At 54.5% G+C, this 21,454-nt stretch overlaps 1 protein-coding gene across 14 annotated transcripts in view; it reads left to right on the forward strand.

The window, feature by feature from the left end:
- RGS3 (regulator of G protein signaling 3) overlaps nucleotides 1-17,454 on the forward strand; it is a 155,004-nt gene extending 137,550 nt beyond the window's left edge. For 10 of the 14 annotated variants that reach the window (XM_061426561.1, XM_061426563.1, XM_061426562.1 and 7 more), the window contains 6 exons: nucleotides 409-1,368; nucleotides 9,995-10,059; nucleotides 14,405-14,506; nucleotides 14,878-14,939; nucleotides 15,547-15,713; nucleotides 16,485-17,454. In XM_061426561.1, coding sequence (XP_061282545.1) covers nucleotides 409-1,368; nucleotides 9,995-10,059; nucleotides 14,405-14,506; nucleotides 14,878-14,939; nucleotides 15,547-15,713; nucleotides 16,485-16,670 — 1,542 coding nt within the window. In that variant the 3' untranslated portion in view covers nucleotides 16,671-17,454. Of the gene's footprint in view, nucleotides 1-408; nucleotides 1,369-9,994; nucleotides 10,060-13,941; nucleotides 14,307-14,404; nucleotides 14,507-14,877; nucleotides 14,940-15,546; nucleotides 15,714-16,484 lie in introns of those variants that run through there. The other 4 variants (XM_061426566.1, XM_061426578.1, XM_061426575.1 and 1 more) reach the window with 4 other exon arrangements.
- Nucleotides 17,455-21,454: the final 4,000 nt, after the last annotated feature.

The following is a 21,454-nucleotide window of genomic DNA, read 5'->3' on the forward strand; positions in this document are numbered from 1 at the left end:
CCCAGGGCTCAAATCTGGGTCTCCTACATGGCAGATGGATTTTTTTTTTTTAACCTTCTGAACCACCAAGAAAGCCCCCGGGGAACATTACATAAGGGGGTTTAATCTGCCATGGCTCCTGGCATATGAGAGAAGCCGTATAATGGTAACTAACCTCTCCCTTGTCTCCCTTAAATGACCAACCATGTTTTGATGGAGCGCAAGTTTCCAGCAAGCAGTGAGGGTGGAAAGCCCATATTCAGCTAAGCCAAAGGGGCTATCGGGTCTCCACGGGGCGCTTCGGCTTTCACACCGTGGGGTACAGGCTGTGGGCTGTGGATCACTGCCTCATTTTCAGTCTCTGTGACACTGACTCGTGCGTGGTAGCCTCCTCTTGTAAGCCTTTCTCGTTTTCTCTTTATTTCACAGATGTTTGAGGGATCAGAGGCAGATGAGAAGGAAATGCCCGGGGAGAAAGGGAAGGGGCCGGGTGCCAAGGACCCCTCACCCAGCAAGGACCCCTCTCCTGGCCAGGAGCCTCTTCCCGGACAAGAGCTTCCACCCAAAGAGGACTCCTCTTCTGGCCAGAAACCTTCTGCTGACCCAGAATCAACACCCAGCAAAGACTCATCTTCTTGCAAAGAACCTCCTGTGCGCCAGGAACGCTCGCCCAGCAAGGACTCCCCACCAGGCCAGGAACACCCTGCAGCCGCAGTCTTCTCTCCATGCCAGGACCTTTCTGCTGGGCGAGAATCCTCTCCCGGCCAAGGCCCTCTGATCAGTAAAGACCTCCCTGCCCTCCAGGAAGCCCCTGCCCAGGACCTTCTGCCCCGTCAAGATCTGCCCCCCGGCCAGGGCCCCCTGGCATCTGAGCCCCTTGCTGAGGAGACCACGAGCTCTGGGGACCCACCAGCAGCCACAGGGAACCTGCCCGTGGCCTCCAAGCCAAACTTCGTGATCCCCGAGGTCCGGCTGGATAGCACCTACAGCCAGAAGGCAGGGGCAGAGGGGGGCAGCTCGGGCGACGAGGAGGATGCAGAGGAGGCCGAGGAGGGGGAGGAGGACGAGGACGAGGACACAAGTGATGACAACTACGGAGAACGTGGGGAGGCCAAGCGCAGCAGCATGATCGAGACGGGCCCGGGTGCCGAGGGCGGCCTCTCGCTGCGCGTGCAGAACTCGCTGCGGCGCCGGACGCACAGCGAGGGCAGCCTGCTGCAGGAGAACCGTGGGCCCTGCTTCTCCTCCGACACCACCCTGCACTGCTCGGATGGCGAGGGCACCGCATCCACCTGGGCCATGCCTTCCCCCCGCACCCTCAAGAAGGAACTGGGCCGCAATGGAGGCTCAATGCACCACCTTTCCCTCTTCTTCACAGGACACAGGAAGGTAAGGAGCCCAATGGTAGAGGGGAACAGGGTACATGACAGGGCTGGATGGGTCCAAGAGCTGCAGGGAATGAATCTTGGCTTTGTCCCACCTCTGCTTTTGTCTCAACCTTCCAATAAGCCTTCTACCCATTTAACAGATGATAAAACTGAGGCCCAGAGGGACCAAGAAGGCAGAACTTGGATTTAAATGCAAGACTATCTGACTCCAGATATTCTTACAGCTCCATTGTACCAGGGGAATACACCAAAAATAGAGCAGGTATATGTGGATCTATAAGATCCAACATGCTAGCTGGAGAAATAGTTATAACTTACACTTGGTCCAAGCCTAGCCAGACTAGAAACCTGTCAGCCCACAAGCGTGACAACACATGTTTCCTCCATGCTGGTATTATTCTAAGCAATTTATATGAACTCATTAACTCTCACAGCCACCCTAGGAGGTAGACACTGTTGTTGCCTGCTACGGATGGGGAAACTGAGGTACCGGGAGGTCATGTCACTCGCGTTGGGTTGCACAGTTTATAAATGTCTGAACCAGAATTAGAATGAGGCTCCAGGGCTGGAGCTCTTAACCACCATGCTCTTTGTCTCTTGCAAATATTTATAAATAGATGAATAAGTGTTTATTGATTTCCTGCTGTGTGCCAGGCCCTGTGCTCCATGCCACAGCAGGGGCCACAGAGATGCATGAGGCTGATCTCAGCCTGTGAGGAATGTGTTCTCTCTGTGGGCCAGTGGGGTGGCCTAACAGTGGAAAGACTGCATCATGGCTTTGAAGCCCATCTGTGTTCATGCTCACTGGCTCAGTCAAGTCCAACTCTGTGACCCCATGGACTGTAGCCCGCCAGGCTCCTCTGTCCATGGCATTTTTCAGGTAAGAATACTGGAGTGTGTTGCCATTTCTTCCTCCAGGGAATCTTCCTGACTCAAGGATCGAGCCTGCATCCCTTGCTTTGGCAGGTGGATTCTTTACCATTGAGCCACCTGGGAAGCCCTTGAGGCCCACTAGCCAGTTTGAATCTGGTCTCTGTCCCTCACTTACTATGTGGTCTTGGGTGAGCCACTCAGCCCTCCTGAGCCTTAGTGTCTTCTCTGAAAAGCAGAGATTAATAGTACTTACAACCCATGGCAATTGAGGGTGAGCCCAAAGAGCCTGCGGATTCCTTGGTGGCTCAGACAGTGAAAAGAATCTGCTCGCAATGCAGGAGACCTGGGTTCCATCCCTGGGTTGGGAAGATCCCCTGGAGAAGGGAATGGCAGCCCACTCCAGTATTCTCGCCTAGAGAATTCTGTGGACAGAGGATACAGTTCATGGAGTCACGAAGAGTCAGACACGGTTGAGCTACTAACACTTTCACTTCACCTTCTAAAGAACTTGGTGCCTGATGTCATTAGTCTAGGCGCCAGGCAAATGCTGTGGAGGTGCTAACAGTCAGTGTGGTGCAAGGAGTTGTTATGACAACTGTTGTGAGGCTGGGGGGCGGTGGTGGTCATGCAGGTTCAGGGAGGAGAGACCCCAGGGCACAGGGCCACCAGGGAAGGCTTCTAGCAAAAGATGCTCCTCAGCTTGGCTTTGAAAGTTGAGCAGGTTTAGAATAAACAGAGAGGATGAGGTAGGCATACTGTGAAAGAACATGACCTAGACTAGACTCTGCAGAAGTTAATTTAGCTAGAACAAGAGATTTCTACAGTGCATGGATGGCTGATGCGGGGCATGCATGCTGCCATTCCTGCCTCTAAACCTGTGGCAGACATGACTAATGGATTCCAGCACACTTCCCCACCAAATTGAGACATGGCCTCAGAAACCTCTGTAGCTTCTCAGCCACTAGCAATAAGGCCGCTGGGCCCGAGGGATAACACCTTCTGCTGAAAAGTGCCTATGCTGGAAGGGTGGGTTGGGGCCCTCCAGGAAAGGGCCTGAAACTTCGTGTCCAGGAATTAGAACTAAATTCCAAAGGCGAGGGGACTGGATCTATTTCCTCATCTGTAAGCACTTTTGATGTGCTCTGAAATCATCAGGGGAAGAGGTCATTAATATATAGATTTCTAATTCCCCTCCCTAGAAGCTGGAATCAGAATTTCCAGGGGGGCAGTGCCCAGACCCTGCGTTTTCAACCAGTCTGTCAGGGATTGGGACATTTCCCATAGTTTGAGTATCACCATCTAAGGCCATTTTTTTGGAGTCAGTTTCTATAGAGAGGAGTCCAGACCTCTGTCCTACTGAAGTGAGGCTTCAGGCCGACTCAGGCCAGGCCTGGACACTCTCCTCTGGATGACGGTTGAGGTCCAAGGACCCACACCCACCTTGGGCCTCCCAATCTCACTGTCCCCACCAGACCCTTCCAAGTTCTGTCCCATCTGCTCTTGTTCCAGTACAGATATTTCTATACAGATACATTCACACACATTCTCACATACATTTCTAGTTCCCCAAACCAGTTGATCTCAGCTCCAATTTGGGGGAAATTATTTCCGCCTGGTAGTCCAGCATGCCTAGGACAGCTCTCTCTCCCGTCCCAGCTTCCTCCTTTGGGAGCTGAAGGTTCCCACTGGCATCCTCCCATCCCCCACCCTCTGTTGGCCTGTTGTCTCCTTTCTTGGGCTTGAGTGACTAGCTGGCAGGGACCTCAGAGGCTGCCACCCTACCACTTGGCTTCTGCTTGCCAGGCCTCGAGTCCTTCAGCATTGTTCATATTCTTCTCCTTCCAGACAGCCGGCTTCAGTAAGAAGCTAACCCTTGTCAAACGGAAGTGCAGTCTAGGCTGGACAGAAACCCTGGTCCCCCTCCATCCCTCACTGGCGGTGGGACTTGGGCAAATCCCTGCCCTTCTCTGAGCCTGTTTCCTCATCAGTAAAATGGGTATTATGAGTAAATAGTACCTCTATCATAGGGTTACTGGGAAGATTAAAGAGCCTGACTTGGGTTAAGCATTCAGAAGAGTACCTGGCACTCAGCTCCTGCCTGGTCCTCCATAAAGGGGATCATGCTGACGACAATGGTTGTGATGAGAAAAAGGAGGACAGCAAGAGCAGTAGCAGTCCTCCCAGCATTCACCGGGCATCTCCCGCCCCCCACACCCCCTTTGTAGCCTTCACAGCACTGCCGTAAGCTGGGACCAGTTGTACTCATCTTACAGTGGGGAGTCTGAAGCCTAGGGAGAAGGGTTTGTCCCAGGCCACATGACGATGGAGCTGGACAGTGGCCTCACCCTGTCCAGTCCTCTCTGAGCCTGTCCTAAACCCTGCACACCTCTAGCAGGCGAGGGGCAGCGGGCTGGGGACTGGCCGCTGGGGGAGGCGGCAGGTTTTCCTGTGACTTCCGTTTTCCCAGTTTGGGCATGGCTTTTCAGGGAGGGTCCACGGATGCCAACCAACCACAGTTTCCATGCAGAGCCAGGCAAGAGGTGAAGAGGAGAGGGGTGAGGTCTTCGGGCTGTGGAGTCAGACAGACTGGGTTCAGTCCCAGCTCTGCCTCCTCCCTCCTGGTCTTGAGACCTTGGCCAAGTTTCTGAGCTTTTTTTTTTTTTTCCTGAGCTTCGATTTTCTCTTATAAAACAGGAGTGGCTAAGTCTTCAGGGAGTTGTCCCAGGGATTCAAGACGGCTGCAGTATATTGACAGCTCTGTGCCCACGGTAGTCATCCTGTGATACAATGAGACCCAGGAGGGCCAGACAGAGCTCCTGTGGCCTTCGGCCAGTCATCGTGTTGCCGTGTGGCTACACCGAGGCGGGCCATAGTGCAATCTGTCACAGAGGTGACAGTCCCAGGTTACCCCTCCCCTCTGCTATGTTTAGGAGTATCTGACCCAGACAGACCTGAGAGATGGAACACTCGGCCGCGATCATCTTACGGGTGGGCTGCCTGAGGCCTAGAGAAGAGAAGATCCCCTGGGGTTATCCCGTGGGATATCCTGAGGCTGGCTGGCTCTTGTGCTGGCTTGAGTTGTCCCACAGCGCCCTCTGCTGCCAGGCCTGCATCTTGCCGGCTGCTCCCAAAAGGGTCCGGCAGGACAGATTTTCTGGGCCTTTTCCTGGGAGTTAGGGACACTGCAAGAGCATCTGTGAATTTCACCCCAGCCTGGCCTGGCTCAGCCCAGAATCATGGGTCGTTCCTTGACAGTGGGGAGAAGAGGCTGTGGCCCCTCCCTGGCGCTGCTTCCTTCTCCCCTCCTGCAGGAAGCCAGCCTGGGCAGAGGCTGCCAGGGGAGGGTGCCCACCCTGCTGCACTAAGTTTCCCATCTAGGCTGTGGTTCAGACAAGGGAGCCCCTGAGACACCTTCTAGCTCCAAGGCATGATAGCAACTTCCAGCCTCCTACCTGAAAAAGCCTAAAGGATTCGTTCCTCTGTCTAAACAAATAAGTGTAGAGTTTAGCCCCAGTGTTTCTGCAAAGTTCCATGTGGTCTGCCAGGATGGTCCGGGTCAGAGAGAGGAGCCAGGCATGGCCACGTGGCCCCAGAAGTCAGGTCAGGACCAACAGGGGGAATCAGGTGAGGCCCTGCTTATAGGAGACCCCTCGGTCATGGGTGGGGTCTGCAGCCAGACCTGAAATTTTTTTTGCTACTGGCCAGCTCAGAGAGCCCGGGCAAATAGAAATGGCAACCCACTTCAGTACTCTTGCCTGGAAAATCCCATGGACAGAGGAGCCTGGAAGTCTGCAGTCCATGGGGTCACAAAGAGTCGGACATGACTGAAGTGACTAAGCACACAGCTCTGGGCCTCAGTTTCCTCAGCTTTGTAAACTGGGGGGAAATAACAGCAAAAAGCTCTTAGAATTGTTGAGAAGGTTAAATGAAAGTATGACACAGCGCTTTAGCACATTGCCTGGCACGCAGTGAGTAACAGCTCGAACCACTAAAAAAACAGAGTTACAACCTGAAAGTAGAGAGTTACTTTGTTTGGTGGGAATGACTCGGAGCCTGGGAGATAGCATCTCAGTGTATCTGAGAAAACTGTTCCAAGGAGACAGGAGGGGAAGTCAAGCTATATACAAGTTTGCAGACAGTCTGAACATCAAAGATCAGGTATCAAGTTAAGGAATTTAGCATTCTGCGTATGGGAAGATGCAAACCTCTGGGCTCACTGAATTCATTCCTCGTGTGTGCACCCCAGCTGTCTGGGGCCGATCCTGTTTCATTAGGAGTTGGCAGATGGCTACTTCTTGCATTCCCCAGCTCCTCAGCAGTCACTGTTGGGGGGATGGGGGGGGCGGGCGGCATCTGCTGGACTGCAGTTTGGGGAGCCCTCGTTCACATTTGGAGGCCAGAGATCACTGATGGCTGTGACATTTCTTGTTTATTGATATGGCAGGAGGCAGTCTCAGTTCATATCACCATAGCTACTGGTTATCAAGCACTTCCGCAGGTGTTCATTAATCCACATAACACCCCTTGAGAGGTCCAATTATTATCCTCATTTTACAAATAAAAAAAAACCGAGGCACAGAGAGGGGATATAATTTGACTGAAGTCGATTAGCTAATAAGTGACTGAGCTAGGATTCAAATCCAGGCAGTTTAGCATTTAACTCTTATTCCATGACTATTGTAATAGTCATAGTTACAATATAAACGGTAATTATTCCTCCAGTCCCTGGAGGTGGCCGGGTGGGAGCTGGGCGGGCCTCAGGGACCTGTCTGGAGTGAAGGGCGGGCTGAGTGGTTCTGGGTTCATCTCCAGTCACCTTTCAGCACGGAGGAGCCCAGGAGCAGAGCGGGGGAGTAGATGGAAAGGAGAGACCCTTTGTGTGCTGAGCCTCAGGCAGGACTCACTGCACCTCCCGGAGACAGGAGGCTTGGCAGCCAAGCTGAGACTGGAAATCACAGCCCCGACTTTCTGTCTCAGTCTCTTTCTGGCATACAGCACCCCCTTGGTGTGTGGGTTTCGCTGGCTACTTTGGGGGCGGACTCCCAGGGCCTGAGCTCCCTGGCCCTTCTCTCAGGCTGATTGATGAGAGCCGACCCTGGAGAAGATGACCCCCTCCCAGCAGTGGAAGGAAGAGCCTGGTTCCCAGCAGAGCAGAGCCTGGGGGTGGCGGGCGGGGCGGGAGTGGTCCCCAGGCCCATTGTGTGGGGCCGATAAAGTGCGGAAGCTGAGGTTAAATGGGAGGAAGCCCAGTGCTCTGGGCCCTTTCCCACGGGTGGGGGCTTCAGGCCTTGCCGGGCCAGGCCAGACAACTGTGCCCTGTGTGCGAGGGCGACAGTGACACCAAAATCACTGGGCGGTGAATGCTGGCAGCCCCCAGTCCCTGAGGGTGCCCTGTGTGCCAGTCGGGCCTTGGGGCCCAGACTTCATCCTGGTGAATCTCCCAAAAGCAGGGTGCATGCCTCTGCCGGAGCTAAAGAAGCTGAAACTGAGAAAGTCTGGGAACGTCTCCAAAGTTAGTGGAGGCAGCACCCATACCCAGCCTGCAAACTGTAGATCCGGAGTCCCGTACCATAGCTGGGCGTGTGCCTGTGTGTGCACGTACACACGTGTTTACAACCTTGGTGGGGCAGCTTTCTCAGGAAAGAGGCGGCATTTCCCGAGTCGTTCATTGAAAACCTTCAAGATGTGTCCCGTCCTTGCATCTGAGTACCAGCATCCTCTGGCAGAGAAACACAGGTCTTAAATTCAGAGAGACCTAGATTCCAGCTGTCACATAAACGCTGGGTGTCCTTGGGCAGATGACTTAACTTCTCTGAGGTTCCTCTGAGATTAATGAGACAGTGTCTGAATAATGTCCATTCTGAGGTCTGGCCTATAGCATGAACTCCATGAATGAAGCTATATATAACTCATCCATCCATCCATCCTTCCATCTCTGGGTCGTTGCCCCACTGAGGCTGGTAGCTCCGGCTATATCTGGATTAAGCCCACTTTTCCTCCCAGGATTGATAACATGGTATTTTAAAGTTCAGCCCATTTTCTTTCTTTTACAAATGAAATTGAGATCTAAGGTGTGACTCACGAGGAGTCAGAGCTGAGAGTCACACCTGGTGGCCGTCCGTCTTGTCTTAGGACGTCTCAGCCACAGCTATTCCAACATCTCGATGCATTTCCTGTGCTTCTGCCCTGGGGTGGCACTGTAGGGGTCTGATTTCTTCAGGAGGAGGATGGACACACAGAGGCAGGGCAACAGAGGGCGGCCCCAGGAGAGACGGTGGGAGTCTGCAGTGGTGTGGAGGAGAGGAGGGGTGACAGGCTGGGAGGGTGTCAAGATTGGGCAGAAGAGGAGAAGGCGTTCCAGGAAGGGGGCACAGCATAGGCGAAGGGAAGGGGGGTGGAGGTAGGGCAGGGCAGAATCTGGGGGCTCAGTGGAACAGCAGGAAATAAAATTGCAGGCCATTAATCAAGCAGTGTGAAGCCTTCAAGATACATCCTTCCCAACCTGCTTTCCCTCTCCCTTGATTCATTCATTCATTCAAGTATTTCTGGAGCTCCTAACGTACACCAGGCCCAATCAAGGTGACCTAGACAGAGGTGAAGGCAGACAGGGGCCCTGCTCTTGGGAACTCACACTCCATTAGAGGAGACAGATCGGAGAGAAGCCATGTTGGATACGGCGGGGACCTCAAAGGGGTGAAGAGGGCACACGCTTGGTCTAGGGGTCAAGGAGGGCTTCCTGGGTCAGGAGGCATTTAAGCAGCTTACCTGAGGTCTAGGTCTTTGCTGAGGCTGGGTCTTGGAAGGAATGGGAGGTGAGAGAGTCATCAAAACATCTCCCATGGAAGGAAGAGCGTGTGCAGAGCCTGGCTGGGAAGGTTTTTGGTTGGAATGGTTTTTGGTTGGAGGGCAGTTTGAAGAGGTTGCTGGAGCAGGGGTCAGGCCAGAGAGATAACCGACAGAGTTGTAACTGATGGTGATACGGAGCTTTCTGCCCAGACCTGAAGATGGTAAACTCTGTACATCATGTCCTGGAGTTTGGACATTATCTCAAGGGTACTTGGGAGCCATGGAAAATTTTAAGAGACAGGCAAGAGAAAGTGAAAGTGAAGTCGCTCAGTCGTGTCCCACTCTTTGCGACCCCATGGACTGTAGCCTACGAGGCTCTTCCATCCATGGAATTTTCCAGGCAAGAGTACTGGAGTGGGTTGCTATTTCCTTCTCCAGGGGATCTTCCCCACCCAGAGATCAAACCTGGGTCTCCTGCATTGCAAGCAGATGTTTTTACCATCTGAGCCACCAGGGAAGCTCTCAAGGCAAGAGAGGTGCTCTTCTATGTAATAAATCACTTAACACGCTGCTGACCCATCCCCAGTCTCTTTAAAAACCTCAGAATCCTGAGTTGGTTAGTCATTATGATCTCCATGTTGAAATTAAGCACTAGAGGCTCAGAGAGGGACAGCAGTTGGCTAAGTCACACAGTAGAACCTTGACTGAAGCTTTGTCTCTGTCCTGCCCTACTGCCATGAGCGCTGTGTTTCTGGCTGTTCCTGTTCAAGCTGCATTCCTAGGTGCTCAAGGAGGACACTCCAAGAACAGGCTGCTCCTAGTAGCGGGGTCTTCCTCCCTCCACTGTTCTTCAAGGGGTGGGAGCATGGAGGTGGGGGTGGGCTGGTTGGTGGGACCTGCTAGATCCCTGAGCCTTTCTTTGCTCAGACAACAGCCCAGGCTGCAACGTGTCTATGTTTTCTCTGCAGATGAGCGGGCCTGACACAGTAGGGGACGATGATGACACCTCCCGGAAGAGAAAGAGCAAAAACCTGTACGTTGGAAAGATCTATGGTCCTCACGCTAGTGATGGGGGCGGGGGAGCGGTCCCTGCACCCCTCTCCTTGCCCTGTCCTCTGGCTTATTCTCCCTGCCCAGTGGGCCAGGGGCAGAGGCAGGGAGAAGGGGCTGCATCCAGTCCTACCCTAGACAGACACTCATGAAAAATGGGATCTTGGGACCTAGCCATGGCCCCAGGGTGAGGCCAGCCAGGGTCCTGAGCACCCAGCACTGCCCTCAGCGTCCATCCACACAGAGTGAGGCAAGGTGCAGATTTAGTGTCTGGAAGCCACAGGGAACCAAGCAAAAGCAAGCAGCCGGGTTGCCCTGGCTCTGTCCACCTGCCAAGCCAAGCGGTGGCCAAGTGACCGCGACGAGTTCTTTGCTCCCTCTGAGAAAGGGCTGACTGGCCTGGTCACGAGGGTCCCCTTTCTCCACTGAGCTCTTGAATGCTGGCAGTCCTGGGCATTGCCAGGAGGGGGTGCTGCAGGCTCAGAGAGCGGATCCCATACGCCCCCATGCCTTTCTGCCCCCACCCCCTCCACACAATTTATACTTTCGATTCGGAGGTTTGTTAGAGGTGCTCATTTATTAACAGAGAGTGAGGGGTTTTCTCCACGGTCTCCTTGTACCCCAGGCCGTGGAGACTGCGGGCAGGGACAGAGGAGAAGGCGGTAAGGGACATGGTGGCCCTCAGAGGGAACCCCCTCCCTTCCAGGTCCTGTAGAGCCCATCGCAGCACACCAGTCAGGCCAGCCTCAGGGTCGGGGGACGAGTCCTTCCCAGGTGCCTTCTGCCACGTTCTTCCCTGACCTCGACCTCGGCTCAGGTCCACTCCCAGAAACTCTTTCTCCCCAGCTCCCCTGCCCTCTCCAGGTTCCTGCAGCAACATTGGGCTTCTCTCACTCTGCAGCCAGAACCGTTGCACTTTCTAGGGAAGGTGAAATGCACAGAGATGACTCTTTGTACCAACCATCTGGTGCAGGCGGCACCAGAATGGCTGAGGGTGGCACTCCCAGGAGTGCGGCAGTGGAGGGCAGCAGAGGGCAGGCATCCAGGGTGCTGGAGCTCTCCTGCCTCGCCCACTCTGGCCTTCTTTCCAAGTGGGGCACTGCCACTTGACGGCCCATGGCTCACATTCTTAAATGCTTAGGCGAGGACTCTTCGAATCTGCAGTGATAAATAGCTCATATTTATTGTGCTAGGCACTGTTCTGTGTGCATTTACATATATTATCTAATTTGACCTTTGCATGCACGCATGTGTGTTCAGTTATGTCTGACTCTGCGACCCCGTGGACTGCAGCCTGCCAGGATCCTCTGTCCATGGAAGTTTCCAGGCACGAATACTGGAGTGGGTTGCCATTTCCTACTCCAAAGGATCTTCCTGACTCAGGGATCAAACCTGCGTCTTTTGCAGTGGTAGGCAGATTCTGTACCACTGTGCCGCCTGCCTTTACAATACTTTAAAGAAAAGAGAAATTATTGGAGTATAGTTGCTTTATAATATTGTGTCAGTTTCTGCTGTACAGCAAAGTGAATCACTTATACAAATATCCACTCTTTATTAGATTTTCTTCCCGTTTAGGTCACCACAGAGCATTGAGTAGAGTTCCCTGTGCTGAACAGTAGGTTCTCATTAGTCATCTGTTTTATACATAGCAGTGTATATATGTCAAACCCAATCTCCTAATGTGTAACCCCTCCTTGGTAACCTTAGGTTTGTTCTCTGCATCTGTGACTCTGTTTCTACTTTGCCAGTAAGTTTATCTGTACTATTTTTCTGACTTCCCTGGTGGTGCAGATGGTAAAGTATCTGCCTACAATGCGGGAGACCTGGGTTCTTACCATAATTTTTATTTTACTTTCCTTTTTTCTTATTTAACCTGTTTTACAAATGAGTAAACTGAGGCAGAAAGAGGTTAAGTTGGTTTTCCAAGGTTAAGTTGCTTTTCCAAGAGTTGAGATCTGAAACCTGGCGTGATGGCTCTAAAAAAGTAAATGTGCATAAACATATATTTAAATTTTTTTAATTTATGTTTTTCCTTCAGTGCCTGTTATTTATTTACTTATTTTTTTGGCCTCATGACGCAGCTTGTAGGATCTTAGGTCCCTGACCAGGGATCTGATCTAACCCAGGCACCCTGCAGTAGAAGCACAGAATCCTCACCACTAGACCACCAGGGAATTCCCACAGAGCCTGTTATTTCTAAGCCGAGCACCCTGAAGGAGGTCTGCAGCACCCCTGCGAAGTAGCCTTGAGCTCCTAGTGATGGGAGCCCATTCTTCAGAGGCCACTTGCTCCGTCTTTCCGTGGCTCTGATTGGAGGAAAGTGTCCCTTTAGCTTCCTCTGGGGGCCCCAGCTCTGCTCTCTGGGCCCATGTGGGGCATCTCTGGCCTCTACCACCCTTTCTCGAGTTACCCGAGTGGCAATCAGGGACTCTCGAGGCTCTTTGCAGCTGTGCCGTGTGGCTGTGGGTCTGCCTAGCTGTGCATCTAGGGACGAAAGGCTTGGCTGGGCAGGCGCCTCAGACTCCTCCAGCCACAGGGAAACACAGTGGTCTCTGAGCCAGCAAGGAGCCCAAGTGGATGGCGGCAGCCTGCAGGTTGGACCTCAGGCAAGCTCTCCTCCCGCCACCCCCCTCCCCCCAGCTTCTATGGCCTCACCTCGATAGCGGGCCAGGAGCAGGGGTCCGAAGCAGAGCACGGTGCCCCAAGAAGCTGGGCTCTGTCACTCCTAGACCCACCAAGGCTTTCAGAGGGCCTTGATCGTCACCAGAGAGCTGCCTGTCCGTGGACTCCTTGGCGTTATCTCATTGGCTTGGAATCTGCTAGAGCAGAGTCCTCACCTCCAATCAGCTGCCCTAGGACCTCAGGGTCCATGTAGGTAAGCCTGAGCGCTTTTGCCCCAGCCACTGTGCTAAAGCTTTTTGTGCATTTTTTCCTTGCCTCGAAAGAATCCCAGCAGATGGTAGGTACTGTCATCATCTGTGTTCAGCAGATGAGAAAGCTTGACATTCAGAGAGGTTAGGTAGCTTGATAAAGGGCACACAGCTGGTAACTGCTGGGGCTGGGAGCTGAACCGGAGACGGTCTTGCTGCAGCACTTCTGCGCTTAACTTCCACCTGCACCACTTGCCTTCATTAAACAGGGCATCCTGTTGGTCTTAGTAACCTTTGAAGCTCGGATAACTTCAGAAGTATGCTGCCCAATGTATAAAACACATTTGAAAGTCCATTATTTAAATTTCTTTTACACTTACTTAGCTTTACGATTTTGATAACGCATTTTAAATTTCACGCATTTAATTTTTCAGTTCAGTCAGCATTTGTCGTCTTTAATCAGAAGGACAGAGATCAAAAACTAAAACAAAAAAATGTATTATTCAAAAGTCATAAGACTAAGTAGGCGTAAAAAAGTTAATTTGTTTCAAATGATGTTTTTGAGAGTTTATGGGCTTTGTACTTTTGAAGTGACTGGAGCTTAAAACTTGAAACTTCGTGGGACATCCTGCATATTCATGGGTGGGTATATCCAAAGCCGATGACGGAGACTGCGCGGTCTGCTGGCAGAAACTATTCACAGGGAGGTGCCCAGATAGGGGTCTAGGGACCGGGGGCAATCATGAGCAGGAGATGCTTAACCCCTTTCTCGCCAGCAGCTTGCCCACAGGCTGAAATCTGCCCCGGGGGAGTGTCAGGGCTAAAAATGGCTCTTGGCTAAAAATAGCCTGTCCTGCCACCCTGGTGGGCAGAGCCTCCCTTCCCTCCCGCCTTCCCTCCCAGCTATTTGCTGACTTGTTTTCTCCTCCTTCCCAGGGCGCTGCCATGGTAACAGGGAGGCCAGTCACAAATAACGGGTTTGGCTTCCTGCCTGGGCGGGCCCCAGAGGCCGCCCCTTCCAGACACATGCCCCTTTCACGGGCTCCCTCTCAGGGTTGGCCAGGAGGGATATTTTTTTTTCCCTGCTCCGGTCCTGGTCCCTCCCATTTCCTGGCTCCTCCTGTCTGAGTCCCAGCCTGGCCTGTGCCTGGGAGTCCAGTCGTCCGGGGGCTGGAATTCCAGTGAGTGAGTGCTCAGCTGCAGCCCGCACCGTTGCCGCCTGGTACCGGGTTGGGAACAGGAGCCTAGGGTGCTTGCAGCAGACCGTCCCGGGCAGCAAGGTGGGGGGCCCTACAGCGATGCTCCGAGGCATGTACCTCACTCGGAATGGGAACCTCCAGAGGCGGCACACCATGAAGGAGTAGGTGCCTCTCGCCCCAGCCCTCACCCTCCCGACCCTGAACTGGCAGCGGGCGAGTGGACCGGGCTCACCGACCCCCTCTCTGCTTCTGTCCCCAGAGCCAAGGACATGAAGAACAAGCTGGGCATCTTTAGGCGGCGGAACGAATCGCCTGGGGCCCAGCCAACGGGCAAGACAGACAAAGTGATGAAGTCATTCAAGTAGGTCCTCTCCGGCACCCCTGAGCCCCCTCAGACACTCCCGGGCCCCGTGGGAGCAGGGTGGCTGGTGGGCGTGTAAGGGAGAATGCAGTCGGCTTGATCCGGCTCAGGGGTGATGGAGGCTCCTGTGGACGGAGCCTCATACCCTGCATGAGCAGCGTGGATGGGGAGCCGCTGTCCCGGGAAGGACGGCCGGGGAGGGGCAGAGGTGGGGGTAGAAGTGATGCCGCTGGCCCAAAGAAAGGGGGTGGTTCCCCTCCTGTGCTCCTCATGGGGCTCAGCTACTTTCTGGGGCCAAGGACAGCTGACAGGGGTCAGCTCACTTCCTTGAGCCTCCTGGCCCCTCACGGTGCCCCTTGCCTCCCCCTCAGGCCCACTTCAGAGGAAGCGCTCAAGTGGGGCGAGTCCTTGGAGAAGCTACTGGTCCACAAGTGTAAGTGGGGCCACCCGGCCTGTTCCCTCTCCGTGTCCTGTCCCCCGTCCTCCTCTCCTCCTCTCCCAGGCTCAGAGTGCATCTGGCCCCAGAGAGATTTCCCTATTTCCTGGGTCCAGTCCTGTGTCCCCACTGTTGGGAAGGGATGAGGCCCTTGGTCTGGCCTTGGAGCCTGCTGCTGCCAGCCCCTCTCTGTCCATGAGAGCTGGCACTGCCTGTTGGAGGCCTTTGGGACCTGTGTTCTCAGACCCATATTCCCAGAATAACAATAAACACTTCCATGTGCTGAGGGCGTACGCGGGGCCAAATGTGCCTGTCATCTCGCGGACGGGAACCCCTTCTGATCCTCACTAGGATCCAGGAGGTGGTTCCCATTTGACAGATGAGGAAACTGAGGCACCGATGGGGAGGGACCTGGCCAAGGCCCATGAAGAGGCAGTGTAGGGGTGGGGACCATATCCTGGGTTCCTGGGTCTCAGGAGCGGGTGACCTTACTAAGCCCTCAGCATCTGCACCCAGAATGAGCCAACAGGGTCCACTGGGGGGGCCTGAGGGCAGAAGGGGCTGGTTTGGCCTCTCACCTCAGGGTCTGGGCTTCTCCTCACAGACGGTCTAGCGGTGTTCCAGGCCTTCCTCCGCACTGAGTTTAGTGAGGAGAACCTGGAATTCTGGCTGGCATGCGAGGACTTCAAGAAGGTCAAGTCACAGTCCAAGATGGCGGCCAAGGCCAAGAAGATCTTTGCTGAGTACATCGCCATTCAGGCGTGCAAGGAGGTAGGGCTTTGGGCTGGGCCCTCAGGCCCCCGTCCCCATGCCCAGCGGCCTCTCAGTGAGGGGGCTGGCTGGAAGCCTCAAGGAGGGGCTCAGCAAGGGGAGAGGCCAGAGTGACTCTTAGAGGCCAAGTGCTCAGGGTGAAGAGGAAGCAGGCTGGGGTTCCCGGGAAGAACAGAATCCTGACTGATAACACAAATGGCGACTGTCAGGGGCTGCTAGGTGCCAGGCCCATGCAAAGCCCTTCACAGATGAGCGCTCATATTTACCCCTCACAACAACCTGTAATATAGGTTTTAATATTATTTTCATTTTTAAAATGAGGAGACAAAGTCTCAGAGAGCCTAATGTCTACTGAGTGCTTCCTGTGTGCCAGGCGTTATCTTTTTTAAATAAATGGATGGTGATGCTTAATGTTCACAGCTCTTTGAGGACTGTACTGTTATTCCAGCCTATAATTAAGACAGCCAGGGCTCAGAGCACTTAAGCGATTCGCTTAAGGTCACACACCTAACATGTGGCAATGCTGGGATTTGAACCCAGGTAGCCTGACTCTAGAGGTGATATTTTCAGGCCCTAAAAACTCTACCACCCGTCCAGTCAGTGACCGAACCAGGACTTGACTCTGCTAACCTATGGGGTTCCCCTCTGAACCTTACGATGTGGAGTAGAAGGGCTTGGAGATGAGAGGCTGGGCAGGTCCTGACCTGGCCCCCGGCCCCTAGGAGCAGCTTCTTGCAGGCAGCCCTGACCTCATCGCCCTCCGCCCCGCAGGTAAACCTGGACTCGTACACACGGGAGCATACCAAGGACAACCTGCAGAGTGTCACTCGGGGCTGCTTCGACCTGGCACAGAAGCGCATCTTTGGGCTCATGGAGAAGGACTCGTACCCACGCTTCCTCCGCTCGGACCTCTACCTGGACCTCATTAACCAGAAGAAGATGAGTCCCCCGCTTTAGGGGCCACGCGGGTAGAGCTCAGTGTTCACACCAGGCAGGCTGGGCCCCTTCCCACCTGCCTCCCTCCCCCCTGCGACAGAGGGGGCAAGCAAGCCCCCGGAGGCTGCGTCCGGACAGACAGTCGGACATTTGGATGAGAGGCCTGGACCAAGAGAGGCCCAGGCCACTGGAGGAGTAGAGGGACTGGCCCTACTGGGTCCCCGCTGCCCTGGTACGAGGGGGCCCGAGGGCCTGGGCAGGTCAGGGGCCTGGGCTAAGACAGATCCGGAGCTGCTGCTCCCTGCTGCAGAGACTTCGCAACGACCAAGTTCCTTAAAGAACTGGCTGGCGGGGCAGGGGCCGAGGCCTGAGCTCCGGGGCTCTTCGGGGGAGCTGCTGGGGCTCACAGCTCGGATCCCTGCCTTGAGTTTTATTTATTTAAACAGTAGTTGGATGCTTGGCACGTCGTCCTGTAATAGGAAACCTTTGCCTCATCAGTTTTCCTACTTTACAAGTGCAATATTTTAACCAACGCCTTGTGAAAAAGCCGCCTTGCTGAGAAGGTGGGCACCATATTCCAGTTTCAGGGGATTCAGTGGTCCCAAGCCCCGTGGCGGGCAGCTGGGCCTGCTGGACCGATAAGGCCCAGACGGGTGGGGGCTGCAGTCTGACCTCACACCGAAATCCAGCCCCCCCTGAGTGAGGGGGGTCCCCCCGGGGGCCCCGGGAAAGCATGGCACCCTCAGACCACACAGCGGCCGAGTTCTGGAGCAAATAAAAGGCCTGTGTTATTTTTTGTTCTTGACCCTTTCTGTGCGTTCCTGATTCCGAGGCTTCCCAGGGTCACTGGGGCTGGGAGGGTTGGGATGGGGGCTGCCAATCACGCTTCTCCTCTCTTGCCATCACCTGCCTCCCATCCGGTGCCAGTGCTGCTCCCTGACAATCAGTCGCCGCCTCTGTGCGTGAGCTCTGCCAAGCTTGTTCCACTTACCATCGCATCTTCCCCACAAGCCTGGGAGGTGGCAGTTATCCCCATTTTACAGATGAGGCATGTGAAACCCAGGCAAGTAAGGCGACTTGTCCAAGGTCACACAGCTGGCAGGTGGCAGCCAGCAAGGGGCTCAGCCTAAGCTCATCTGACTGCACAACCTGCTCTCTGGATTGCCATCCTCTGCTGGCTACTGGATGGAGTCCTAGCTGGGCTGCTAACTGGCTATGTGACCTTCAGCAAGTTCCTCCACTTTTTTCTGCCCTGCCACACTCTGAGATTCTAGGGGAACTTACCGGAGCACAGGGATGGTTGGTGGAGGTGGGTGAGGTCAGGATCTCAGGCAGGGTGGCAGCTGCAGGCAGGTAGGCTCACGGAGGCCTTTACAATGGAAAAAGAGCTCAGGAGGTGATAGGGCGGGTCCTTCTGTGGCCCTGAGGGAGACTTGCCCTCTGTACCTAACAGGAGATACACATTTAGGAAAGGCCAGGTTGAGAGGAGGCCCTGGACCGCTCACTTAGAGAGGTGGAAGAGAGCCTGGCCAAGCTGATGCAAAAGCTGCCCCTGATGCCCACAGGTACCACCTGCGAGGGTGTGGAGGCAGGGACTAGGGTGTGGCCTGAGGTGGGGACTGGCTGCCTGGGCTGACTTAGGTGAAGGCAGACAGAGTCACTGCAGGAGGACCCCATCTCTTTGGAGCTTGTTTCCTGTGTGGGGTTTCAGGTTCAGGGCTGCCCACTGGGGACTTGGAGATGCAGAGGATAGGGGGCTGTGCAGCCACTCTCCTCCCTGCCTTCCCTTGCTGGTCGCCCAGGGCAAGGACACCCCAGGATCCCCCTGCACATGGAGAACATCAGAAACGGTGGTCTCTGGGGTCCTAATGTCGGGCTAGGCAAACAATAGGTGTTTAATAAGTGTTGCAGCCTGTTCCCCCAGCACCGGTGTGTGAGCTCCTCTGGGAGTGGGGCTGGGTCTTCTCCCCTGTGCCGGGGGCCTGGCCAGGGAACCCTGCCTGGCTTCGTAAATGGTGAAGGGCTTTCTCAGGGCTGAGCTGCCAGTGCCTTGATGACCCAGAGGGATGGGGGACAGAGATGTGCGCCTGGATCAGAGTGAGGGATGACACTCTCAGGTGTCATCCAGGCCTGGAGATTTGGGGACCTGACACCTGGGAAAACTAAGGCCCAGAGAGGACTGCAACCCCAGAATGGTAGCCGCAGAGCTGACATCGGCACTCAGGGCTTCAGGGTCTGGGCTCACCTGGCCTTGCTGTGGTGAGGAGGGGACCCTGGGTCTGGGAGGAGACTCACCTTCCCCTTTCCCTAGGTTCCAGGGAGTCAGCCTTGGGCTGGGCCCTCCATCTTTCCCATTCCCAAGTTGCCGTGGAAACCTCAGGCCAGGAGAACCAAGTCAGGCAGATGGAATTCCCATTTCGGAAGGCCCCACTGCCTGGTTTCCATTACTCACACCCGGCGCCCTTGGCCTCCAAGCTGCTTTGGCTACACAGAACAGCTGGAGAGCAGCCTGGAAAAGCGCCTGGATCTGCCTGCCCTACCCCCACTTGGACTCCCGAGGGACTTGGGCACAGCCCTCACCGCCTTAGGCCGCAGTCCCCTTACCCGTATGGTGTCTGGACTGTTCCCCATTTCTTCTTTCACATGTGGTCTCCATCTAGCAACCCCAGGCCGGTCAAGGTGTGGGATCTGAGAGCTGTGAGGTCACCACGTCCTGTCCAGCTCCCTTCCCATCTCACAGATGGGAAGACTGAGGCAGAGGGAGGGAAGCAGCAAACGTGTAGAGGTGCAAGGCCCAGGCTTGGAGTCAGGCTCTAGGATTCACTTAGCCCCTGGTTCTGCCACTTACTACAAGCTGCAAATCTTTGGAGAAAAAAAAAAATCCTGTAGCCTCTCTGCCTCAGTTTTCTCATCTATAAATTGTGCAGATTGGCACCTACCTCAGAGTGGCAGTGACTCAGTGAGGCTGTTTGCAGCAAGCTGAACCCAGGGCCTGGCACAGGGACCTGCTCCTCCAGCACAAGCTGCCATCAACCATGTCACTTTCAGGGTCATGGGGAAGTGGCCAAGCTCACTCTCTACCTTCATTAGAGTGGACGGGGAGCCTGAAGACCCCAGATCCCCGTCCTTCCAGGAATGGTTTTGCTGGAGAATGAAGCCAGCCTGTTCCAGGGAGTAGGTCACAAACAGTCTGTCCCTGTACTGCTGCCCAGTCTTGGCCTGGCTGCGGGCAGCTGGGGTCAGCTGGCAAACTGGGTGTGGAGGGTGAAAAGGGGAGAGGGCAGCACAGTAGTGCCTTGCGGTGGATACCAGCAGGAGGGGATTCAGCCCTGGCCTGCCTGTGGCAACGTCACCCAGCTCCGTTGTGAACCAGTCAAGTCCTTCGTGCTACTGGCCTCTTGGCCTGGCTGGGCGCAGATACGGCCTCCTAGACTCTCCAACCTGGAAGAGACCATCCGGATCCCACTGCGGGCTGGTGCCTGGGTCCCTTCTTGGGTTTCTACTTGCATCCCTCCTGTGATGGGGAGCTCAATACCTCCAGAGGTGGCTCAGGAGCACCTGGGAGCCTCTTGGTTCTAAAGTTCTTCCCCAGTGAAGTGGGATCCTGGGGTGGAGGTGGGGCAAAGGAGGTAGGTCAGCAATAGCCTCCAGAGGCCTCCTGCTCAGCCAGGCCCCCACAGGCTCACCCAGTTAGCCATCTTCCCTCCTTCCCACCCCCTCGCCCCCACCAAACTCCCTGAGCTCCCTACTCCCCCACTCCCTGCCTGGCTCCTCCTCCCTGTATTCCTCCTGCTCACATCCTACCCTGGAAGCTCTCTGATTCACCTCTCTTCCTGCGAAGACTGCCCTCACCCCTGCCTCTCCCTCATGGCTCCCAGTCCCTCAAGTGATAGACCCTGGGGCCTCAGGGAAGGTGCTTCTGAGCTGTTGTTTTGCTTACAGTCTGCAACATCTGTGAAACATCTGGCTTTTCCTGTCTTCTCCCTGGTCAGCCAGGAAGGAGGGGAGGGGGTATCCTGGGCCCCCTGCCCCCAGGGGGGCCCCTCCCTTGGGTTGGAGGAGACAAGTTGAAGATGAAGGAGTCTGCTCAGCACGATGGGAGTGAAGGCACGGCTGGGGCTGGGGGAGGGCAGGCTCAGGCTGGAGATAAGAAATGGCAGCTCAGGCCTCACCCCCAGGGCGCTCCGTGCCTCACCCTCACCCGGCCTCCAGAAGGTCTGAGTATTGTTTCCATTTCACAAGTGAGAAACTTAGGGCTTAGAGAAAGTAGACAAGGGTGTGCTGGCTGAGTAGGAACTGGGACCCCAACCCTAACTCCCAGGCAGCCTCACCTGTGCCAGTCTGAGAAGTTTAGTGGCTTCGATTGGGGGTTCTTGACTCAGATTCTCCTTGGCTTGAGGGCAGACCTTTTCTTTTTTTCCTTTTTTGGCTTAAATCATAACATTTATTCCAGAAAACATTGCAACCACTTTTGTCACTAGATTATATACAAGTAACAGTTTTAATCATTTTATTAAGATAATTCAATGCGTATCAGGGACCAAAGTTTTCCATGAAATAACAGTGGATATTTCCAAACAGAATATCTACTAATATCAGTCAGGTCACAGTTGACTGAATGATGTGATAGCCTAAGCAAAAAGCACTAAGCTATATTCCTAACCGCACTTCCCCTAGAACTCAGATTAGATGTCACTTCCTCAGGGAAGCCTTCCTTGATAGCTGTAAGTAGAAGAGGGCCCCAAAGAAGAGGGCCTTTGTCTGCTCACAAAGTGCCTGTGCCTTTCTTTTAAGGCACTTATCAT

Source organism: Bos javanicus, chromosome 8 (assembly GCF_032452875.1).
Source record: "Bos javanicus breed banteng chromosome 8, ARS-OSU_banteng_1.0, whole genome shotgun sequence".
In the NCBI taxonomy this organism is placed as follows: domain Eukaryota; kingdom Metazoa; phylum Chordata; class Mammalia; order Artiodactyla; family Bovidae; genus Bos; species Bos javanicus.